The sequence below is a fragment of the Mobula hypostoma genome, chromosome 8 (assembly GCF_963921235.1).
Source record: "Mobula hypostoma chromosome 8, sMobHyp1.1, whole genome shotgun sequence".
Classification (NCBI taxonomy): Eukaryota; Metazoa; Chordata; class Chondrichthyes; order Myliobatiformes; family Myliobatidae; genus Mobula; species Mobula hypostoma.
This window is the reverse complement of record NC_086104.1, coordinates 75,869,518-75,890,191: the sequence shown is the minus strand read 5'-3', so window position 1 is coordinate 75,890,191 and position 20,674 is coordinate 75,869,518. Positions and strand designations below refer to the sequence as shown.

General features: G+C 41.1%; 1 protein-coding gene across 3 annotated transcripts in view; it reads left to right on the top strand.

Annotated features, from left to right (window-relative positions):
• Positions 1-20,674, top strand: part of sptlc3 (serine palmitoyltransferase, long chain base subunit 3) — a 169,726-nt gene that overhangs the window by 82,519 nt on the left and 66,533 nt on the right. For all 3 annotated transcript variants that reach the window (XM_063056144.1, XM_063056145.1, XM_063056143.1), the window contains exons 3-4: positions 3,460-3,614; positions 6,044-6,192. In XM_063056144.1, coding sequence (XP_062912214.1) covers positions 3,460-3,614; positions 6,044-6,192 — 304 coding nt within the window. The remainder of the gene's footprint in view (positions 1-3,459; positions 3,615-6,043; positions 6,193-20,674) is intronic.

Sequence of the window (20,674 nt, the reverse complement as noted above, 5' to 3'; positions counted from 1 at the left end):
GTATCTCTCTAAAATACAGAGGACAACATCGGAATTCTTCTTTAGAAAGATCCATAGGACTTCTTACCTCAATCTAAAATTTCATCTGCAAGATGACAACTCAGACAGCACATCACTGCACTTGAGCATCAGTGAAGAGTTTTGTGCTCAATCTTTTGGCTTGTGACAGAGAAGAGAGTCTGCTAATCTGTGACTGATTGGGCTCCATGCCTGGTAGCACGTTATAGATCGTGTCCCCGTCTCACAAAGGATCCTTGCATATTTTAATTAAAGCCCAAGAGGAGATACATGGCTGCTCAAATTTACACTAACCAAACACACTTTTTCTCCAGAGTAATATTAAAAACTCAAATCATAGAATATGAAAAATACAAATTAATTAAGTGATGCTAGTCACATAGTCCATGGTCCTGTGGAATCTTTCAGCTGCCTTTCAGGTAGACAAGAACAGTATTAATTCGAAGAGCAGTGAACTTACTTTCATTGCCCCGTCTATTAATGATTCCTCATCTCCATAGCAGTGACATGTTACCTGACATTCCTTGGTTGTGCAAGCTACATCACAAAATTCTTGGAGTACAATAATGCTCCAGAAAAGCATTTTGCTGAGTGTGAGCATCTAGTGACAAATAGCCTGAGGTAGCAACAGAAGGTAATGAACTTCAAGCCCTGGTTTTCATGATTTCAAGGAAGTGCATTGTATCTTTTGGCTAGCAAATACTGAGAAGCTGGCTGATGTCTACTGTTTCTCACCTCAAGGCATCTGTATGTGATGGCCATATATTTGTGTAGCCTAGCACAAGTTTCTGATGATCTTTGCTTTGAATGTCTGTTTAAAGAGAGTACAACCTGATATCAAAGGATCATGGGATAGGGAGGAAGTTGTATCTGTGATCTGCCTTCAATTCACATAAAAGAAGAAAAGATGTTATACTGTTTTCAAAAGAGACATTGGCATTTCAGAATTGGCTTTGATGTGGGAATGACAGTTGCTACCACAGGGTGTAGTTGAAGGGAAGCGAGTTAAACTTATGAGTGAGCAGAAGAGAAATTGACAGCGTTAGATGCAGTAACCTGGGGGAAGAAACAATCAGATAGATAGACTCATGGGGCTGAATAGCCTGTACGTTCTATGTATGTTGTCATTGAGAGAGGGACTGGCATAAAGGGAATTTGGGAGGGTGTTATTTTAAATTGGAGCACAGCAGACACATACAGTAAGGAACAAGAAGAGACCAAGTGTTAGCTAGTAATAGATGTAGTGATTTGGTTCACTAGAGCAGGTCTCTATTTATGTCAATGCTTGCAAATTTTCTTTGAAAATAAGTTCTTCATTGTGGTCCATGAAGCGAGAAGTTCAGATTGGCATTGACAAATTTGTGTCTGATGTCAGCTGCAATACCTACCACCAATGAAACTGTGATATTCAGGAAGGGAAAGGCAATAAAGGGCACCCTGACTAATTAACTGCTGTGAGGGAGTGAGTATTTGCTCTATGGGTAGCAGCCTTCTGATTCTTGTACAGTATTTAATCTCGTTAAATAAAAATGTAGGTTCTGACCAGTGCCCTTACAGTCAATTAAGGTACAATATATCATGGCAGTCAGTCTGTGCACAACAATCTTCCCCATCCAGCAGGGTTGATTTTATGCCGTGTGACGGTAATGTGGCCCAGAAAGTTCACCATAAATTCCTTTCATTTGGCAAGGAATTTAAAAACACAGTGTATTGTCCCATGGAACAATACAACAGGGCTATGCATTTGAAAGGAGAGATTAATTTCCATAAGCAGGTACAATGTAAAATTTCAAAAGAACTAGAGTCTGCATTAGCAAATTTTCTATCTCTACTAAGTGCTGTTTCAATGAGATTTCAATGAGCTCATTCAATGAGATTACGATTGCTAAATACCTCACCATCAAAGAGGTGAGTCACCAATTCACCAAAAACTTAACTGTGCCTAGTCACAGAAATGTCTACAAGAAAAGGTCAGAGCCTGGGGATACTGCAGCAAATGGCTTACCTCCTGACACCCCAAATTATACTGCCCCTCTAAGGCAGAGGTCTAGAGCATCATAGCACACTCGCCACTTGCCTGGATGTGTGTGACTCCAAAAACTCTTTAAAAAAAACCTTAATGCCGTCCAGACAAAACAGCTAATTAGGTTGACATCCCACCTTCTACCTTACACATTCATTCCTTCCTCTGCCAGCACCTTATGATATGATGCTTTTAAATGTTTACCTAATTCTTTTTTGAAAACTACTGAGGAATCTGGATTCATCAGTCTAATAAATGTTCCAACCCAAACTTCAAATGTGTGTGGCACGTAAAGCCTTCTCATATTTTATCTGTTTCTCTTGCCAAACCTTAAATCTGTGACTTCTGTTACTTATCTCTTGACAATTGAAAGCAGCTTGACTTCATTTTTATCTTCGCCCTTTGTGATAGTAAGCATCTTTAAGGAGTTAGGCTGTAGAAGGATGAACCTTAATTTCTCCAGTCAATGCCTTTAGCATCTCTGTAAGTATTGTAGTAAATCTCTTGTATGACATCTCAAGTCCTCGTACCCTTTGTGAAGAATGGGGCCCAGAAGCGAATGCTTTCATGGCTGAGGTAGACACATATTTCATTCAGATTTCTCACAACTATCTCATTCTGAGCTCAGTGCTGCTGTTTATAAAGCCTCTAAGCGTTATTGACTGCTTTCCTAATCCCCAGTGCTGTAGCCTTCAAAACATTTATGCACATGCTCCCCAAATATAGTCTTCCACCTGAAGATTAAACCCAACAAAGTGGAGGAGTGAGTATCACTCTTTGTGGGGGGGATGGGGTGGTGTTCCACAGCTTAAAGTCAGGGAATGGTAAATTGTTATTCAGCATTTTTAATAATAATTGTGGTAATATCTCGTTGTTGGGATGAGATTTACTCCCTATATTTACAGTAGAAGTTTAAAGGGCAATCACTTGCCAATACTAAGTTTAAATTTTCCTTTGCTTTGGCTTCTTTAGTTATATTTGACTGTAAAGGCCCTGGAAGGTACTGAGCTGCTTGAGCTCTTTATTTAGACTACAGCTCCTTAGGGAATTTTAGTGCACTGATTTTTGCATCATCTTCCCAGGTGTGTAAACTGTCAGTGCTAAACCTACCAAAATTTCTGTGTCCTCTGATTCTGCCATTTTTTTTTGCTCATTCCCCACTCATTTTACATCATCATTGATTGATATTGATCGCCTTCCTAATGCCTGGCATTCTCTCTCTAAAGTTCTTGTCTTTTCTCTTCTCTCTTTACACCTTTTAAAATCTTCCTTGAATCCTCTGTCTATAACAAACCTGCCCCAATATCTCCATGTATGACTGCGTGTCAAATTGTGTAGTATGAATTTTCTTGGGGTATTTTACTTGTTTAATGTACTTCATTGTCATAGCATTTATTGGTTGGTGTTTCATGATGTAGGATTTTGTGCCGCTTTATCAAGACTTTGAAAATTTCTACAAAAGAAATCTGTATATGAGAGTGCGTGACAACTGGAACCGTCCAATCTGCAGTGTGCCTGGCCCTACATTTGACTTGGTGGAGAGAGTCAGCGATGATTACAACTGGACTTTCAGGTACAATGTAAAGTTGCACTCCAGTGAGACTCGGTTCTTTTATTATTGCTAGACTGAATTCTTGGAACTCCTTACTGAGCAACATTGTGGGAGTACCTTCACCGGAAAAACTGCAGTGACTCAGAAAGGTGACCCACTGTCACCTTCTCAAGAATAGCTGCGGAATGGGCATGAATGCTAGTCAAAGATTCATTGAAAAGTACAGCACAGAAACAAGCCCTTTGGCCCATCTAGTCCATGCCAATAGACAATAGGTGCAGGAGTAGGCCATTCGGCCCTTCAAGCCAGCACCGCCATTCACTGTGATCATGGCTGATCATCCTCAATCAGTACTCCGTTCCTGCCTTCTCCCCATATCCCTTGACTCCGCTATCATTAAGAGCTCTATCTAACTCTTTCTTGAAAGCATCCAGAGACTTGGCCTCCACTGCCTTCTGAGCCAGAGCATTCCACAAATCCACAATCCTCTGGGTGAAAAAGTTTTTCCTCAACTCCGTTCTAAATGGCCTACCCCTTATTCTCAAACTGTGGCCTCTGATTCTGAGAACTATTTAAACTGCCTAGTCCCATAGTTTTACCAGTAGACTTCAGATTTTTAAAAAATTAATAAATAACAAATAGTACACAACTTTGGCGGTCAATTTGAAATCCATCTCCAGGCCTGCATGAACAAAGTCTACACTGACACCTTCACTTTGAATGACTACCCAGCTGGAAATTAACCTTTTGAGATGAGACTACAAAACCACGGTGCTGTCTGCTCTCTTGGGTGAATAAAAAAATATATCATAGCCTTTATTTTGAAGAACAGGTGATGGAACATCTAGAAGAGTTGATCAAAATGTCCTCCCTGGAGCTAAGCCCAAATAAGTCTTCTTTGGAGTGAGGCCTTCCATCATCAGCACTCAAACAGATCCTTACACATACTAGAGAATAAATTAACACTTCTCTCAAATGTGTCCATGTCTTAAAAATTAATGGGACATGCTTGGCCTCAATTCACATGAAAAGCATGAAGTAAATAAGGATAAGTCAACTTGGTTTTGATAGCGATATCAAAAGGCAATCACAAATGAAAGAAATTTTAAAATAAAATTATGTATTCACCATTTATCAAGATTTCATACTGTAATTTTTAAATTGGATGGAGAATCACGTGGAGTATAGACTCCAACATAGGTTAGTGGGGTCAATTGGCCTCGTTCTGTTAGGTTCTCATGAACTAAGCAGTGAGGTCGCAGCAGAAGCGAAGAGTGAACATGGAGGGAAAAGAAAATGAGTTGGGGTGGAGTAAGTAAAGATTGAAAGGGAACTCCGATGTTCTGCAAGAAACAACAACTCATTAGATACTGAGGAAATGCAGTGGGTTATTCTGAATCTGGATCAAAGGTAGAACCTTTAAACATACTTTACTTCTATATTGATATGGTCTATACCAGTTTTGTCTGGATCTGTATCAGGTTTCCAGCAACAGGCAAAAATGCTCCCTTCTCTTCCTCCTCCTCAACTGGCAGAAACTGGTGGCTAGGCCTTCTGACCATGATCTCCTCCCACTAGGGTATTCCTGCTGCCCACCAACTAGGCTGCTGAGCTATAGTCCCATGCTCACTCCCAGTAGGTGTCCATGGATAAATTTGTGTGACTGTGGCTAATTTTCTACCCTATGTTTATAGTCGCCATCTGCAATTTGGTAACTCAATGATTATTGTAAATGTAACAAGAGGCTTTGTGGTCTGTGTGCCTCAGTGTCACATGAAGGTCCCAAGAATTTCCAAAAGAGAAATTGACCATTTGACCCAATAAATCTGTGTTTGTTGTTCACACAGACCTCCTTCCACTCAACTTCCTCTACCTTGTACCTCTGGCGATACATTTCCTCAGGGACACAAACAGATCCTCAACTAGTCCATCATTCCCTTCCAGACCAGGGTCAATTCTTGATAGAAAACTGCAATCCGAAGTGCAGCTGCAGGTGGGTCACCCTTTGGATATTCCAGGGCCGGGAGGAAATGGTGGAACTACAACCATTTCGGGGAACCTTGGCGGTTGGAGGGGAATGAGCTGTCCTACCAAAATTTGCAGCAGGAGCCTTTTGATTCTTGATTGATTTCTTACCCGTGGAAGAATGGACAGTTTGGCTGGTAGATTATTCTGAAATGGGGCCCATTATTGACTTAGTCTGGGACGAGAATGTGATCCACCTGTCAGTCAAAACACTTGAAGCTTTTCCGTTCATGTTTGAGTGGGTATTTAAGTGAGCAGCTGCTATTGCTGTAGGGCTGATAACCTGTGGTGCATTAACCCATAGTGACAAATTCTTACAAAGGTCATTGATTCTCTGCATGAGTGGGGTGAAGCATTTAAGTTCTTTTTTGGCATGCAATAAACCCTGTTGCAGTACATTAATATCAAACATTGATTTTGTGCAGATACACAGGACGAGTAATTAAGGATGTGATAAACATGGGCTCTTATAACTACCTGGGTTTCGCTGAAAACAAAGGGGAATCCTTGAACTCTGTGGCAGAGGTAACAATGACGTATGGAGCAGGAGTGTGCAGTACATGGCAGGAAATGGGTATGTTAACAGTCAGCAAGTGGGTGAGCAAACATTTACCTTGACTGCATTTACCTGCAAGATAACAAGTCTGCAATAAATGGTAGTTGGTTGATTGCATGTTGAAAAAAAATAGGTGTGACACCTGTCACCAATTGCTTTTCACTTTTGCTTCCTTACCGTGATATTAGTGCAGAAAGCTAATGAGCAATGCAGTTTATTCTCAACTACCCATCAGTTATTTGCAACATTTTTTCCCCAGCTGGGGTCACTTCTGTAAAATGTGTCATTACACCATAAATGAAAGAGGACCTTGCTTTTCATGTTGTGAGGAAATATTTAAGGAATGTGCTGTCTATAGAATGTGGAAATATAGCAACCAATTTGACACAGGAAGCTTCTGCAGTGACCTGACCACAGTTCAATAAAATGCATTAAGAATTTTGGTTGAGGAATAGATAATTGACCAGGACAACAATTCTCCTTTTTTCCCTTTCTAAAGAAGTGCTGTAAGATCTTCAACTTGACTTGGAAGGGAACTCAATAATTTAGACACAGAAGACAAGCGGTGTCCAGCAGGATTAGACCTAGTGCCTCTAATGTATAAGTTTGAAGATGAGACGAAAATTGGTGGAGTTGTGGACAGTGAAGAAAGTTGTCAAAGGATGCAGGGTAGAGATCAGTTTGAAATCTGAGCAGAAAAACGGGAGGTGGAATTTAATCCAGAGCAGGATGAAGTGTTGCACTTCAGAAGAACAAATGTAAGTCAAGTCAAGTCATTTTTTATTGTCATTTCGACCATAACTGCTGGTACAGTACACCGTAAAACCGAGAGAACGTTTTTCAGGATCATGGTGCTACATGAAACAATACAAAAACTACACCGAACTATGTAAAACAGCACAAATACTACACTAGACTACAGACCTACCCAGGACTGCATAAAGTACACAGAACAGTGCAAGGATTGTTTTTGGGTGATCTCTGTATTGTTGCAGTATCTGGCAATGGTAGATAGTCACTCTGTTATCCATTGCCCTAAACCCTAATTGTGCCTTAAAATTAAATTAAAAAACTAAAGTAGCACCAGATCCGAAAGGCCGCTACTGCCGTGCCACGCCGCCTGGGATATACACAGTAAATTGGAACGAGATACAGTGAAAAGCTTTTGCATGTTTTTCAGACAGATCATTGCTATACATAATCTCATCAAGGTAATAAAAAGACAACAATGCAGAATATGGTGTAGCAGTTAGAGAAAGGGCAGTGCAGGTAGGCAAATGAAGTACAAGGTAGACTAGGATATAAACATTTCACCTTTTAGTGTATAACAAGTATATTCAAGAGTCTGATAACAGTGGAATAGAATCTGCCCTCATCTTGTGGTGTGTACTCTCAGGCTTTTGTATCTTTTGTCTTGAAAGGTGAGGAGTGAAAAAAATAACTGGGGTAGGAAGGGTCTTTGATTACGTTTGCTGTTTTCCTGAGGCAGTAGGAAGTGTAAACAGAATAATCGGAGGGGAGGCTGGTTTGCTTGATGGAATGGGCTGGATTTACAACTTCCTGCAGTTTCTTACTGTCATGTTTTGTATAGAAAGACATGAAGTAATTACCGTTGCACAAATCAAGCTCCTGAAAACTAATGAAATTTGTAGGCATTCAGGATAAGGTGTTCGCCACTTAGAATTTTAAGAAATGCAAGGATCTTTTCTATTCCCTAATCCAGAGGCCTTTTCAATCATGGCACATATTTTGACTGATATTTTGCTCAGGGATGTGCACAATACAATTTATCCATGATCTTATTGAATGGTGGAATGGGCCAAGGAGGGAGAATGTTGTTTATTACTTGTTATTTATATCAGATGTGACACCTTTCAGCACATGGAGACTGAATCAGGGTACGTCCACACTACGCCGGATAATTTTGAAAACGAAGCTTTTTCTCTTCGTTTTGCCCTCCCGTCCACACTGAGCCGGCATTTTCAGCCCCCGAAAACGGAAATTTTCGAAAACACTCTCCAGAGTGAATAAATCTCAAAATGCTTAATATCCGGCGTAGTGTGTACGGGGTAACCGGAGAGATTTTAAAACGCTGTCATGACAACACCACAGCAACAATGCTTTTTTCTGCTTCTGCTTGGTACTGCGCAAGCTGTTATAACGCGCAGTCGGTGTGAACGGCGTGAGAGTTAAATTGTAAAGTGAGCTTTTTTTGACTATTTAAAAACGCTGTCATGACATGCCGGAACAGATGTTCGTTGTTTTCTTGAACGCCACCACCTAACAATTTCAGAACAGACGGACAAGACTGAAGCCAGAAGGGTTAGAAATGTACTCACCAAATACTTTGACCCATAGCTTACTGAATAAATAAGTATACTCACTTCGCCCTGTTTTCTGTCCTTGCTTGTATGAAGGTGGTTTACCTATTTACGCAAGTACTTCTCTGACAATAGATGTGTAACAGCCTAATGTAACATTGTATGGAAATACAAGATAACGCTGATGCAGACGTTTTATACATTTAACAAGGTGCTTTATTAATGCAACAGAGTTAGTCAGTTTTTCAATGTTCGTCGTCAGCCGGATCATACTGTCCGTGAACTCCCTGTCGGTTGCCTCCATACGCTCCAGTATTTGTTTTTTTTAACTTCTAAGTCCTCCTGCGCGAGAGCCAAGAGCAATTCCTTTAAAGTTTTTCTACTCTGTAACTGGACAAATGCGCAGTAAGTATACCATTTCCTCTTCGCTTGTTTTCTGTGTGTCCTGCGCATGCCCAGTAGGAGGAGATTCGCCCAAATATCCGCCTAATGTGGACGGAGATATTTTGAAAAACGCTGAGTGTGGACGCCTGTCGTTTTTACTCAAAACCGGCGTTTTCAAAATTATCCGGCGTAGTGTGGACGTAGCCTCAGTTTTGAGATCTGTTGCATACGTTCAGATGGTTTTATTTGTTGAGGGTATGTGGGACCTTAACTTGAATTTCTGCAACTAAAAATCTATTTTGATATTGGAGTTTAAAAGGCCTATCAATTAACTCTTCACAAGGCCAATCAATTCACTCTTAACACTGAAAATATACTGAAGGGATTGAAAAAGGAGCTTTTTGTTGCCCCCCCCCGTGGGATTTGAACTGGTTGTTCATTTCCAAGCACTATATTTCCATTCTTCCTGCGCTATATTCCATTGGTGTCACTTGAGTAATTACTATTGTGTTTTGAATGAATGAATTTTGCTTAAATTTCAATTGAGGTCCAACCTGGAGGGAAGAGTCTAATGGAGCTCTCTGAAGTAGGAATTAACATTTCTAAATACATGTTATTGATCTAGACTTGGCAGCAGGGTACTGTTTTCAAATTTCCAGGCAATGCAAGACTTGGAAACATGGCGAACTATAGGGAAGATAATAGGAGATCTAGACTGGCTGGTGGGTAGGTGGCATATGGAAGTAAACCATTCAGTAGCACTTAGTGATGAGGAAAAATGTGAACTTTGGGAGAGGAGAAAAGAGGGACAATATAGTGAATGGTACAAGAACAACGGTCTGGGTGTACAAAGTATATCCATATGGTTGAGAGGTGATTACACAAGGAAGAATGGGATCCTGAGTTTTAGAAATAGACATCCCAAGTGCCAAAGCAAAACAGTCAGGTTGAAGCTTGATAAATTATTGTCCTGACCACCACAAGTGCATTACACATGGTTCTGGGAGTTACAATTTTATGAAAGGTGCGAAGGCTTTGGAGAGATGCAGAACAAATTGCAGGGATGAGGGAAATTAGTTGTGTGGATGGACAGAAAAAGCTTGTGTTAGTCTCCGTGGAATATGAGTTGTTAGCAGGAGATCTAATAGAGTGGCTTAAAGTAATGAAGAGTACAGAGAGAAAAGATGGGAAGAAATTCTTTTCCCAAAGGTAGAGGGATCAAGAACTTATGGGCATACCACAAAACAGATTGGCAAAGAACCAACAATAATATATGAAACAATTCTTTGCCCAGAATATCATTAGGGCCTAAAAGTGCTCCGCTGGGGATAGGAGTGGGATTAGATTCAATTGTCACATTCAGAAGGGAGCTGGAAAAGAAATAATTTGCAAGACTATATAATCAATGTCTTCCAGATATGGTCTTTTCATCCTTGCTACACCATTAGTTACTATACTATAAGGGTCTGAAATCCTGAAGCAGCGGCGGCGCTAAGCTGGTGCTAGCTGGTGCTATAGCCCCAGCAGAAATTACAATAGCACCACCATAGCACTACCAAGAAATTAATTGAAATTTCACATACAAGTTGCAGCTGCTTTGCTTTCTCTGCATAGTTTTCAATACAGCTTGTTTCTCCAGTTGATCTAGTGAAACAGTGCCCCCAATTACCATAACACCCACACAGCAATAAAGTTATAAACTCTGTGCTGGTCTAAGGTCAGATCCACTCTGCACTTCTGCTTATTCGTTCCTGTCAATGTCTTGCCGTTGCTGTCTTCAGATCAGTTAAGCTGATCTAAGATAACTTAAGGTGGTGATGTCACTCACTCTCACTCATGCGAGAGATTGATAGTATACATCCAGGCGCAGATCCATGGTCTTGCAAGACTAACGGATGACACACACACACACACACATTGTGCTTTTACAAGCTAGCGTGGGCCTGGCATGTGCATTATTTTGGCCAGCATGAAAAATGTGTTGATTTTTAGTGAGAAAACAACCTCATCTAGGGGAATCAGTGGTGTCTCAGCCTGAGCCTGTCTTAATTGAAAGTGACATGCGGAAACAAGTAAGTGGGAATGAGGACTACAGCAGTTCATCGAAGGAGTGCGAGGGCGATGTAGAGGAACAAGAAAAGGAGCGGGATTCAGAAGAGAACGTGGATGAAGCTGCTGTCAGTGCTAGTGGGAATACTGTTAGCGATGTTAGCCAGCAGCCTGAGGAAGGACCCCGTCGGCCAGCATTGAAAAAGTACCGTTCACTGCTCGCAACGGTTTAGCAATCAGCAAAGAAGTTTTATTCGTGACTGGTTTGACTGACTGGAATATTCGATCACGAAAGATACTACGTTCTACTTTGCATGCAGGCATTTCCTGTGTGGAGGACATGGGTTCCATTCTGTGTCTACCTTCACTGTCACCAGTTACCACAACTGGTGGAAAGCTACAACAGCTTTCAAAACCCACCATGTAAGTGCAGCTCATAAGTTTGCTATGGAGGCACGGGCCGAATTCAGTTTGAGAAAACAAGACAGTTCAAGATTGGGAAACATGCTTGACAAAGGACATGCAAAGATTGTCCAAGAAAATCGTGAGTATATGAGAGCAGTGGTTGAGTTTCTACGCTATACTGCGTGCCAAGGCATTGCCCAGCGAGGACACCAGGAGGATGATGGATCTGGCAATGAGGAAATTTTGTTGAGTTGCTCAGCGTAATTGGACAGTTTGATAAGACTGTAGCTTAAAAAAATAGAGGACAATCCTGGAAATGCAAAAAAAACTCATCACAATATGCAAAATGAAATTATGGGTATTATGGCAGATATGATCAGACGTCAAAGAAGTGCAGAAATCAAGGAGGCTGGACATTTTGCCATCATGGTGGATGAAAGTAAAGACTTGAGTAAAATGGAGCAAATATCAGTGGTGGTGCGATATTTGAATAATGAAACAGTGCTTGCAGAATTCTTGCACTTCACTCCAGCAGAAGGGTTGGACGCAGAGTCGCTTCTTAAAAGCATTGAACAGACACTCACCCAGTGTGTTATTGATAAGAACGCGTGTATAAGTCAGTGTTATGACGAGGCGGCAGTGATGTCCGGGTGCAATAACGGGGTACAAGAGAGGTTCAGGAAAGAGGTCCCGCAGGCATTATATATACACTGCCATGCTCACAGACTTAACCTTGTTTTAGTGGATGTTGTGAGCAATGTACAACAAGCGGGCAGGTGAGTTTTTTGAAACTGTGCATCTGCTTTACAACTTTTTTTCAAACTCTGTTGCCCACGATCTTTTCATGAAGAAACAGAGAGCTGGAATCTACTGCACAGCCTGTGGAGCTGAAGAAATTGTCAGATACACGCTAGGCATGGCAGTATACAGCTTTGTGGGTTATAAGGAAATCACTCCCTGTCATTCTAGCTACACTACAGGATATTATGGGTCAACCAAATGCACGGAGGAAAACGGAGACCAGGGCTGTAAATGGACTGATTGACGAGCAGTTGCTTTACTTCTCACTCTGTTTGAGGATTTATTCCGAGTCACCAAGTTCATGTCAGACCAGCTACAATCTCCCAGTTTGGAGCTTTCATCCACTGTGGACTTGGCTCAATCTATTATCGATGCACTCTCAGCAAAATGGGGAAAGGGATCATGGAGTGAAATTCAGGGCGAGAGCTAGGGACCTGTGCGTCAAGGCCGGTATACAGAGCAGACCACATGAAAGGAGACAGGCCCAGCCACCCCGCCGCCTACATGATTTTGTTGTTGAGGCCCAAACTGAACACACACCTGTCACATCCTCTGATGACCTTCACAACCACTGTTTCTATCCAGTTATAGACAGACTTCTGACTGAAATGAAAAGACGGTTCTCAGTTGAGACTGGGGGTGTTCTGACTGGAGTCTCAGCATTAAGTCCCAAACACATGTTCTTCCTAGACAAGAATTGTCTTTGGCCAATGGCCCAATACTATGGAGTGACTGAAGTGAACCTGACTGCAGAGCTAAATCAGGTTCGGCATGTACTGGAAACAAAACAAAAGCAAGGACAGACAGTGAATGACACAGTGGAATTTCTAGCTCTAATGAGACCCTACCGCGATGCATTTATAGATTTATACAAACTAATCTGCATACCACTGACTCTACCTGTGACATCTGCCTCATGCAAATGGAGTTTGCTTTGCCTCAGACGCCTCAAAAATTACCTAAGGAATAGCAACGGTGATGCTCGGAACAGCAACTTGGCCCTGTTGGCCATAAACAGCCAGAGGACCAAAGCACTTGACATCCAGAAAATCAATGATGCTTTCACCACCAATCACAACCACAGACAGATTGTACTTCTCTGAAAACATCAATGGTGAGTGCAGTTGATTTTTTTTAAAATTTGGGCCAAGACTAATGCTGATTATTATTATTATTTTGTGGTGGCTACCCCATAGTCCTTACGTTTCCTGCAAATCCTGAAATATTACATTTACTGCTATTAAGCCTACTGGTTTTGCTTAGACTTCCAAGCGGTGATCCTGTTGATTTTTGTTTTAAATTCAGTAGCCGAATTAATTGAGGTATTGCATGGTCAGAGTACAATTTGTCCAACTCCTGGTAAAGCCTTGCATCTGTTGTTTGCCTTATTTAACTTTAATAACGGTGTATCTTTTGGCATTATCTGTCTATGTAATGCAAATAGCAGTGGACATTGTGGGTTAGTGTGTTTTTCAGTTGAAAAGCATGCATTTAACGCTGATTGCGGGATTGGTGCATGATTCACATTGTGCACTGTGGTTCGGATGCTCTGTTGGTTTGTTTGTTTATGCTCTGTGTAGCCCGGGTTGTCTCCAATACTGTTGACACTGTAACAGTTCACTTCTATATTGTAATTATCAATTGCTGCTGCTTGTGAATCAAAAGAGGCATTTATAGTAGGCACATAATGCTTGAAACTGACTTTTGAACGCCACACGTCTGGCCTTGCGAATACATATTACCATACAGTACATCCCTCAGCACCATCACTGAATAATTCAGCCCCTCTGCAGCACCAGCAAGAAAAAATCTCTGGCGCCACCACTGTCCTGAAGTCTCCTCCAACGCCTCTCTTTCGGGCTTTTTCATGTGCCATTTAAAGCCTACGGCATTGATTTTGGGCATTGACGTAAATTTCCTTACCTGGCTTGCCGTCAGTAATCTACTTGATAATAATTCAGGGCAGTGCCTTGGGACACTTCTGCTGCAGTAAAGGTGTTACATAAATAGACGTTGTTCCAAGCACTTGGCAGTTTCACTCACTCACTCATCCAGCACCCTGTGCTTGCTAACCTGCATTGACACCCGACACTTCAATTTTAACATTTTCAATACTGTTTTCACATTCCTCTACAACATTCCCCCAACACCCCCCATGTCAGTTAATCCTTTTTAGCCCCTTTTCAACTTCACTTCTTAAGTAGTGCCTTTAACATAGTAAACTAACCAAAGATGCTTCAAAGGGAGTTCTTCATTTTAACCATCCCTCATTGTTGGCTATGCCTTCAGCTAGCTAGATGAAGCTTTAAAATTGCTTGAAACAGTTTTAAAATCTGGGAGTAATTTACAATCTTAAAGACAAATTATTGTTTACCAAGTATATTACAGGTGGTTAGGGCTAAGAAAGTTATGGATGGATTTGAGCTTATGATTATTAGTTCAATATTGGCTGTGAGTTGATAATAGTTGTGAGATATGTTTCAATATTTAACTGTAATTGTACAGACACAAGTTGCTGTGGTTGATGTCCATACTGCTGGTGCCAGGGTGTTAGAATAAACTCTATCTGATCTTGCATTGTCAATTACCAGCGGTTCTTTTTAAGGCAGAAGCTAGAAAGCTGGTTTTACCTGAGCTTTGCGTTTGCCTGCTTATGATTTAGAGTCTGTCTGGTTGGCACTTTTAATGGAAGTTATGTGATTGTCAAGACTTGTATCTCAAATTCACTGGGTGTGTTTCCCTCAAACCCACAAGTTTGCACTGCATTGTGAGAATTTTCCTGCAGGTAGGGAAATATCAGGAACTGGTGGAAATTAGTTTTGCTTCACACTCTCACCAAAATTTCAATGTAAGTGCAGATTGGATGTGGGAATGACTTGACACCAAATCAAAACTCCTTAAAGGAGTAATCCAATGCTGTTATGCTTCATCACTTTGGGCCTTCAAATAATTTTTGCTCTACAAGTCCGTAACTGTGTGAAGGCTTCGTACCATTACTAATCCATGAAATTACACAGATTTAGGGAGGATAGACATCAGTAAATCAGGTGTCTGTAAAAGTTTATTTATTTCTGTTTGTTTAGCAATACAGTGCAGAGTAGGCCCTTCTGGCCCTTCGTGCCATGCTACCCCAGCAATCCCTAACAAACCCAATTAACCCTAACCTAATCGCAGGGCAATTTACTATGACCAGTTAACCTACTTGGTACATCTTTTGGACTGTGGGAGGAAACAGGAGGACCCTGAGAAAGCCCACGCGTTCCACGGGGAGGACTTCCAGGACTCCTTATAGAACGGTGCCAGAATTGAACTCCGAACTTCGGAACGCCCCAAGCTGTAACTGATACATTACCAATCTTTTATTTCAGATAAAGATGACAAAGAAACTCGGTCAATCTAAACAAGTTGTTGTTTAAAAATGTCTGATTTCTTTTCTTTCTTTTTAAATCTTTTTATTGAATTAGTACACAAAAGGTAAACCATGTAGAAACTAATACACTGTTGCGATATAAATTTACAAGAGATATTAATACACAAAAAAAATTAGTACGAACAGTGCAGTTTAGATATAAAATAACAAGGTAGTATAATAGTATACTAATTTTCCGTACATATCAATAAAGAGAAGAAAAAACCCCAAAAAAACCCCACCGTGCAACTAATCTAAAAAGCAAAGCAAAGCAATGGGCTAACTAGGTATCAAGTAGACTTAAACAACTTAAAACAACCACGTCCTCAAACCTGACCTCTGTTAAAAACAGTTAAAAAGCAAGAAGGGAATGTAAATATGGGCAAAGAGAAAAAAAAAATTACATTAAATGAAAATGTTGAATAAAAGATCTCTAGGTCTGTTCAAATTTAACTGAAGTATCATAAAGATTACTTCTGATTTTCTCCAAATTTAAACATAGTATTGTCTGAGAAAACCAAAAGAACGTAGTTGGGGCATTAATCTCCTTCCAATGTTGTAAAATACATCTTTTCGCCATTAAAGTAAGAAATGCAATCATTCTACGGGCTGAAGGGGAAAGATTACTGGAAATTGGATATCCCCAAGTTAGAAATTTCCTAAGTACCATACTTTCTTCCTTTCCGACGTTACCCCCTACATATATTTTAGATACTATAATTAACCTTAACCCATGTCAGAAAGGTGTAACGGCTATTATTTATAATACTATCATGAAACTTAGGAAAGCTCCATTCGATAAGATTAGGTCAGATTGGGAAAAGGAATTGGGCTTTACTATCTTGGCGATGACTGGGCGCATATTTTACAACTGGTCAATACTTCCTCTATCTGTTCCAAACATTCCCTAATTCAAATTAAAGTTATTCATAGAGCACACATGTCTAAAGATAAATTAACTCATTTTTATTCTCATATTAACCTCTTTGTGACAGATATCATTGGGAGATAGCTTCCTTAACTCATATGTTTTGGTCCTGTCGTACTTTGGAAGCTTTTTGGAAAGACATTTTTAATATTACCGCAAAGGTGTTGAATACAGATATTTCTCCCCATCCTATTACTGCTATCTTTGGATTACCTAAAATTTCCAGTAATGTCTGATTTCTTAATGTCTTTCGAGAAGAGAATCTGCAGACCTTAGTTTTTTGGCCTACAGCAATGCAGTTGATTCTCACCTGCACTCCAAGATCAGATTCAGATTTTGATTTATTTGTCAGTGTACATTGAAGCATACAGTGAAATGGGTCATTTGTGTGAACAGCCAACACACCCAAGGATGTGCTGTGGGCAGGCCGGAAGTGTCCCACACACTGTGGCACTGATATAGCACGCCTGAAGTGCATGATGGAACACAGAACACAACAAAACCGGGCAACAGCAGGAAAACGAGCCCCATTCCTCTTCCTCCTACCTCCCACCCAGCCACACACAGTCTTCTGACCCAGGGGTCCATCGATCCCTTGCTTAATCGCATAAAAAATGTCAGGAACTCCTGCTCTGGCTCCAGGACTGGCTGTCTTCTTCGGCCTCCACCCTCCAGTGGACTCATGGATCTGCAGATACTGAGTCGTGACTTATCAGAGATTTCCAGACCCAGATTCCAGCCATGAGGACTCAAATTCTGGACCTCAATTGGCCTTTGGGCTTCAATCTTTGTATTGACTTGGAACTCTCCGATGATGACAAATGAGGTCCCTGGATGAAGCCCCAAACTCAAGGGCTTGAATGCTGGGAAGTAATGACCTTCAAACTCTGGCAGGGATTGCAGGCCATTACTTCCTACAAAGTACAACCTAACATCTTGAATGGCAGTGATGCTTCACTCCTGGATCAGCTCAGTGCACGCTTTGTAAGGGAAAATAAAACTCCAGCTATGAGGAATCCTGCAGCACCCAGTGTCCCTGTGATCTGTCTTGGAGTCTAATGTCAGATTCTCTTTCAAAGTGGTGAACCCTCGGAAGGTGACAGGCTCTGATGGAGTACCTGGCGGGTCTCTGAAAACCTGTGCCAACCAACTGGCAGGCATGTTGAAAGACATTTTCTCTGTCTCATTGCTGTAGTCGGAAGTTCCCACCTCTTCAAAAGGGCAACGATCATACCAGTGCCCAAGAGCAGGGTGAGCTGCCTCAACAACTATTATCCAGTAGCACTCACATCTATGGTGATGAAGTGCTTTGAGAGATTGGTTCTGTCTAGAATTAACTCCTGTCTCAGCAAGGACTGGACCCACTGCATTTTGCCCATTGCCACAACAGGTCTACGGCAGATGCAATCTCATTGGCTCTTCACGCTGCCTTAGATCACCTGGAAAATACTAATACCTATTCAGGATGGTGTTTATTGACTACAGCTCAGCATTTAACACAATCATTCCTACAGTTCTAATCAAAAAGCTCCAAAACACATGCCTCTGTACCCCACCTCAGCAACTGGATCCTCTGCTTCCTAACCGGAAGACCACAATCTGTGCGGATCAGAAATAACGTCTCCATCCCACTGACAGTCAACACTGGCACACCTCAGGGATGTGTGCTTAGCCCACTGCTCTACTCTCTACACCCATGACTGTGTGACTAGGCACAGCTGAAGTGAAACTTGCTGATGATACAACTATTGTTGGCAGAATTTCAGATAGTGACAAGAAGGCATACAGAAGTGGGATATATCAGCTAGTTGAGGGGTGGCAGTCAGTAAGACCAAAGACTGTAGACTTCAGAAAGGATAAGACGAGGGAACACACACCAGTCTTCATAGAGGGATCAGAAGTGGAGAGAGTGAGCAATTTCAAGTTCCATCTCTGAGGATCTACCCTGGCCCAATATATCGATGCAGCTACATAGAAGGCATGACAGCAGCAATATTTCATTCAGAGTTTGAGGAGATTTTGTATATTACCAGACACTTGTAAATTTCTACAGGTGTACCGTGGAGAGCATTCTAACTGGCTGTATCACTGTCTGGTAGTGGGGTGGGGGGACACTGCACAAGGTCGATGTTAGCTACAGAGAGTTGCAAACTTAGTCAACTCCATCATGGACACTATCCTCTGTAGTATCTAGGACATCTTCAAGCTGCAATGCCTCAAAAAGGCACATCCACCTTCAAGGACCCCCATCACCTTGGACACACCCTATTTATCATTGCTACTATCAGGAAGGAGGTACAGAAGCCGGAAGGCACACACTCAGCAATTCTGGTCAGCTTCTTCCTCTCTGCCATTTGATTTCTGAATGGACATTGAACCTATAAACGCAACTTCATTACTCGTTTTTTATTTTTATTTTTGCACTAATTTAATTTAACTATTTATATGTATATATAGTATATAGAGAGATTTGGTGTATACATAGCAAATATATTTACTGTAATTCAGTTTTCTTTCTCTCTATTATGTATTGAATTTTACTGCTGCCGCAAAGACAACAAATTTTGCGACATATACCAGTGATATTAAACCTGAATCTGCTTCTTATCAAAGGGTAATCAGGGCTGGATAATAAATGTGCACTTGGAATATCCTGTGAACAAAAGTAGAAAAAAAAAATCCCTGTCACTGGCAAGAGTCCAAACTGAGAAATGTTAGCTCCTGAGGGCTATATGGTGCCAAATTAGATGCTGCTACTCAAGTTTATATTGAGCTTCATTGAAGCAATGACTTGAATTACAGAGGAGGAATGGGAAAAGCAATAAGAATTTTTGTGTTAGGGTGGGGAAATATAAGGCATCCAGAGTAGGTTCAGGACTCATTTTTTGCGTGCCTTCCACCATACCATATTCAGACTCTGGTTTGTAATTTCTGTCATCATCAATGTCACACCTATGCCAGAAATATTTTCCCAACATTCTGTATTCCCTATAACATTCTGGTCTACTCTTATCATCTCCCCCAACACACATTCATGGAAACCTTCCTTTGCAACCAAAGGAGATACAACAACTGCCCTTTTTCACCTCTTACTTTCCCACTATGTATTGGGTATTCCAGTTTCCAGCATCTGCAGTCTCTCTGTCTCCCTGGAACATGAACTGTTTTTCTCTGCACAGATGCCGTGCAACTTGTTTAGTATTTACAGTGTACTCTGTTTTGATTTCAGATTTCCAGCATCTGCATTTTTATTTTTTGCTTTCTCTTCAGTTGAATAGCTAATCTGGTCATCATTGCTTGACTGTGTGCACATATGCTGTGGGGACATTGATTACATCACTTACTAATTCAAAGTCAATTTATTACCAAATTATGTATACTATATACAAACTTGTTGGTTGGCGGGGTGGAGATACATCTCTACCAAAGGAGGTGCAAGGCACCCCTTCCCTCTGCTAACCTATAGGTCACTTTTGGGCAAGGTGTAGCACCTGCTTAGCCCCTACTGATCAGGATCATATGAAGCCATGGCAGCAGGTAGTGGATGCTTTTATGAGCTGCAGATGCATATCATGTCCTGGTTATCTGACCACTGGTGCAAGACAGACAATCCCTGAAGAATATTGATAATGGCTGGGTCACCTGTCTTGTAACGACACTGCCCAGAAAAAGTCAATGGCAAACCACTTGGCTGAAGAAGAATTTGCCAAGAACAATCATGGTCAATAGAATACAGATGGGAATATAGACTGAGCATTCCTTATGCAAAATACTTGGGGCCAGAAGTGTTTCTGATTTCAGATTCTTTCAGATTTTGGAATATTTGCATCTAAATAATGAGATACCTTGGGGATAGGACTCAAGTCTAAACGCAGTATCTATTTACATATACAGCTTAAGTACGGCTGGTGTGAAGCTCACAAAATGAACAGCCTGCAGTCAGAGCGCAGTCTGACCTGATGGAGCTGGGTCCTCCACAGAGTGTCGGAGTTAAATGGCTGCCCCCGACTACATCTATTATCGTGCTCCAGTGCTGCTATTGGATTCGTATCCACCATTGATTTCAAACAACTGCCCATTCCACAGCAACTACGATGGGAGGGGTGTAGTTTTATATAATATTTTTAATAATTTTGTGCATGAAACAATTACCTTCAATTTTGAGTTTGTCCTGATAGATCTTTGCTTGTTTCATGATCAGCA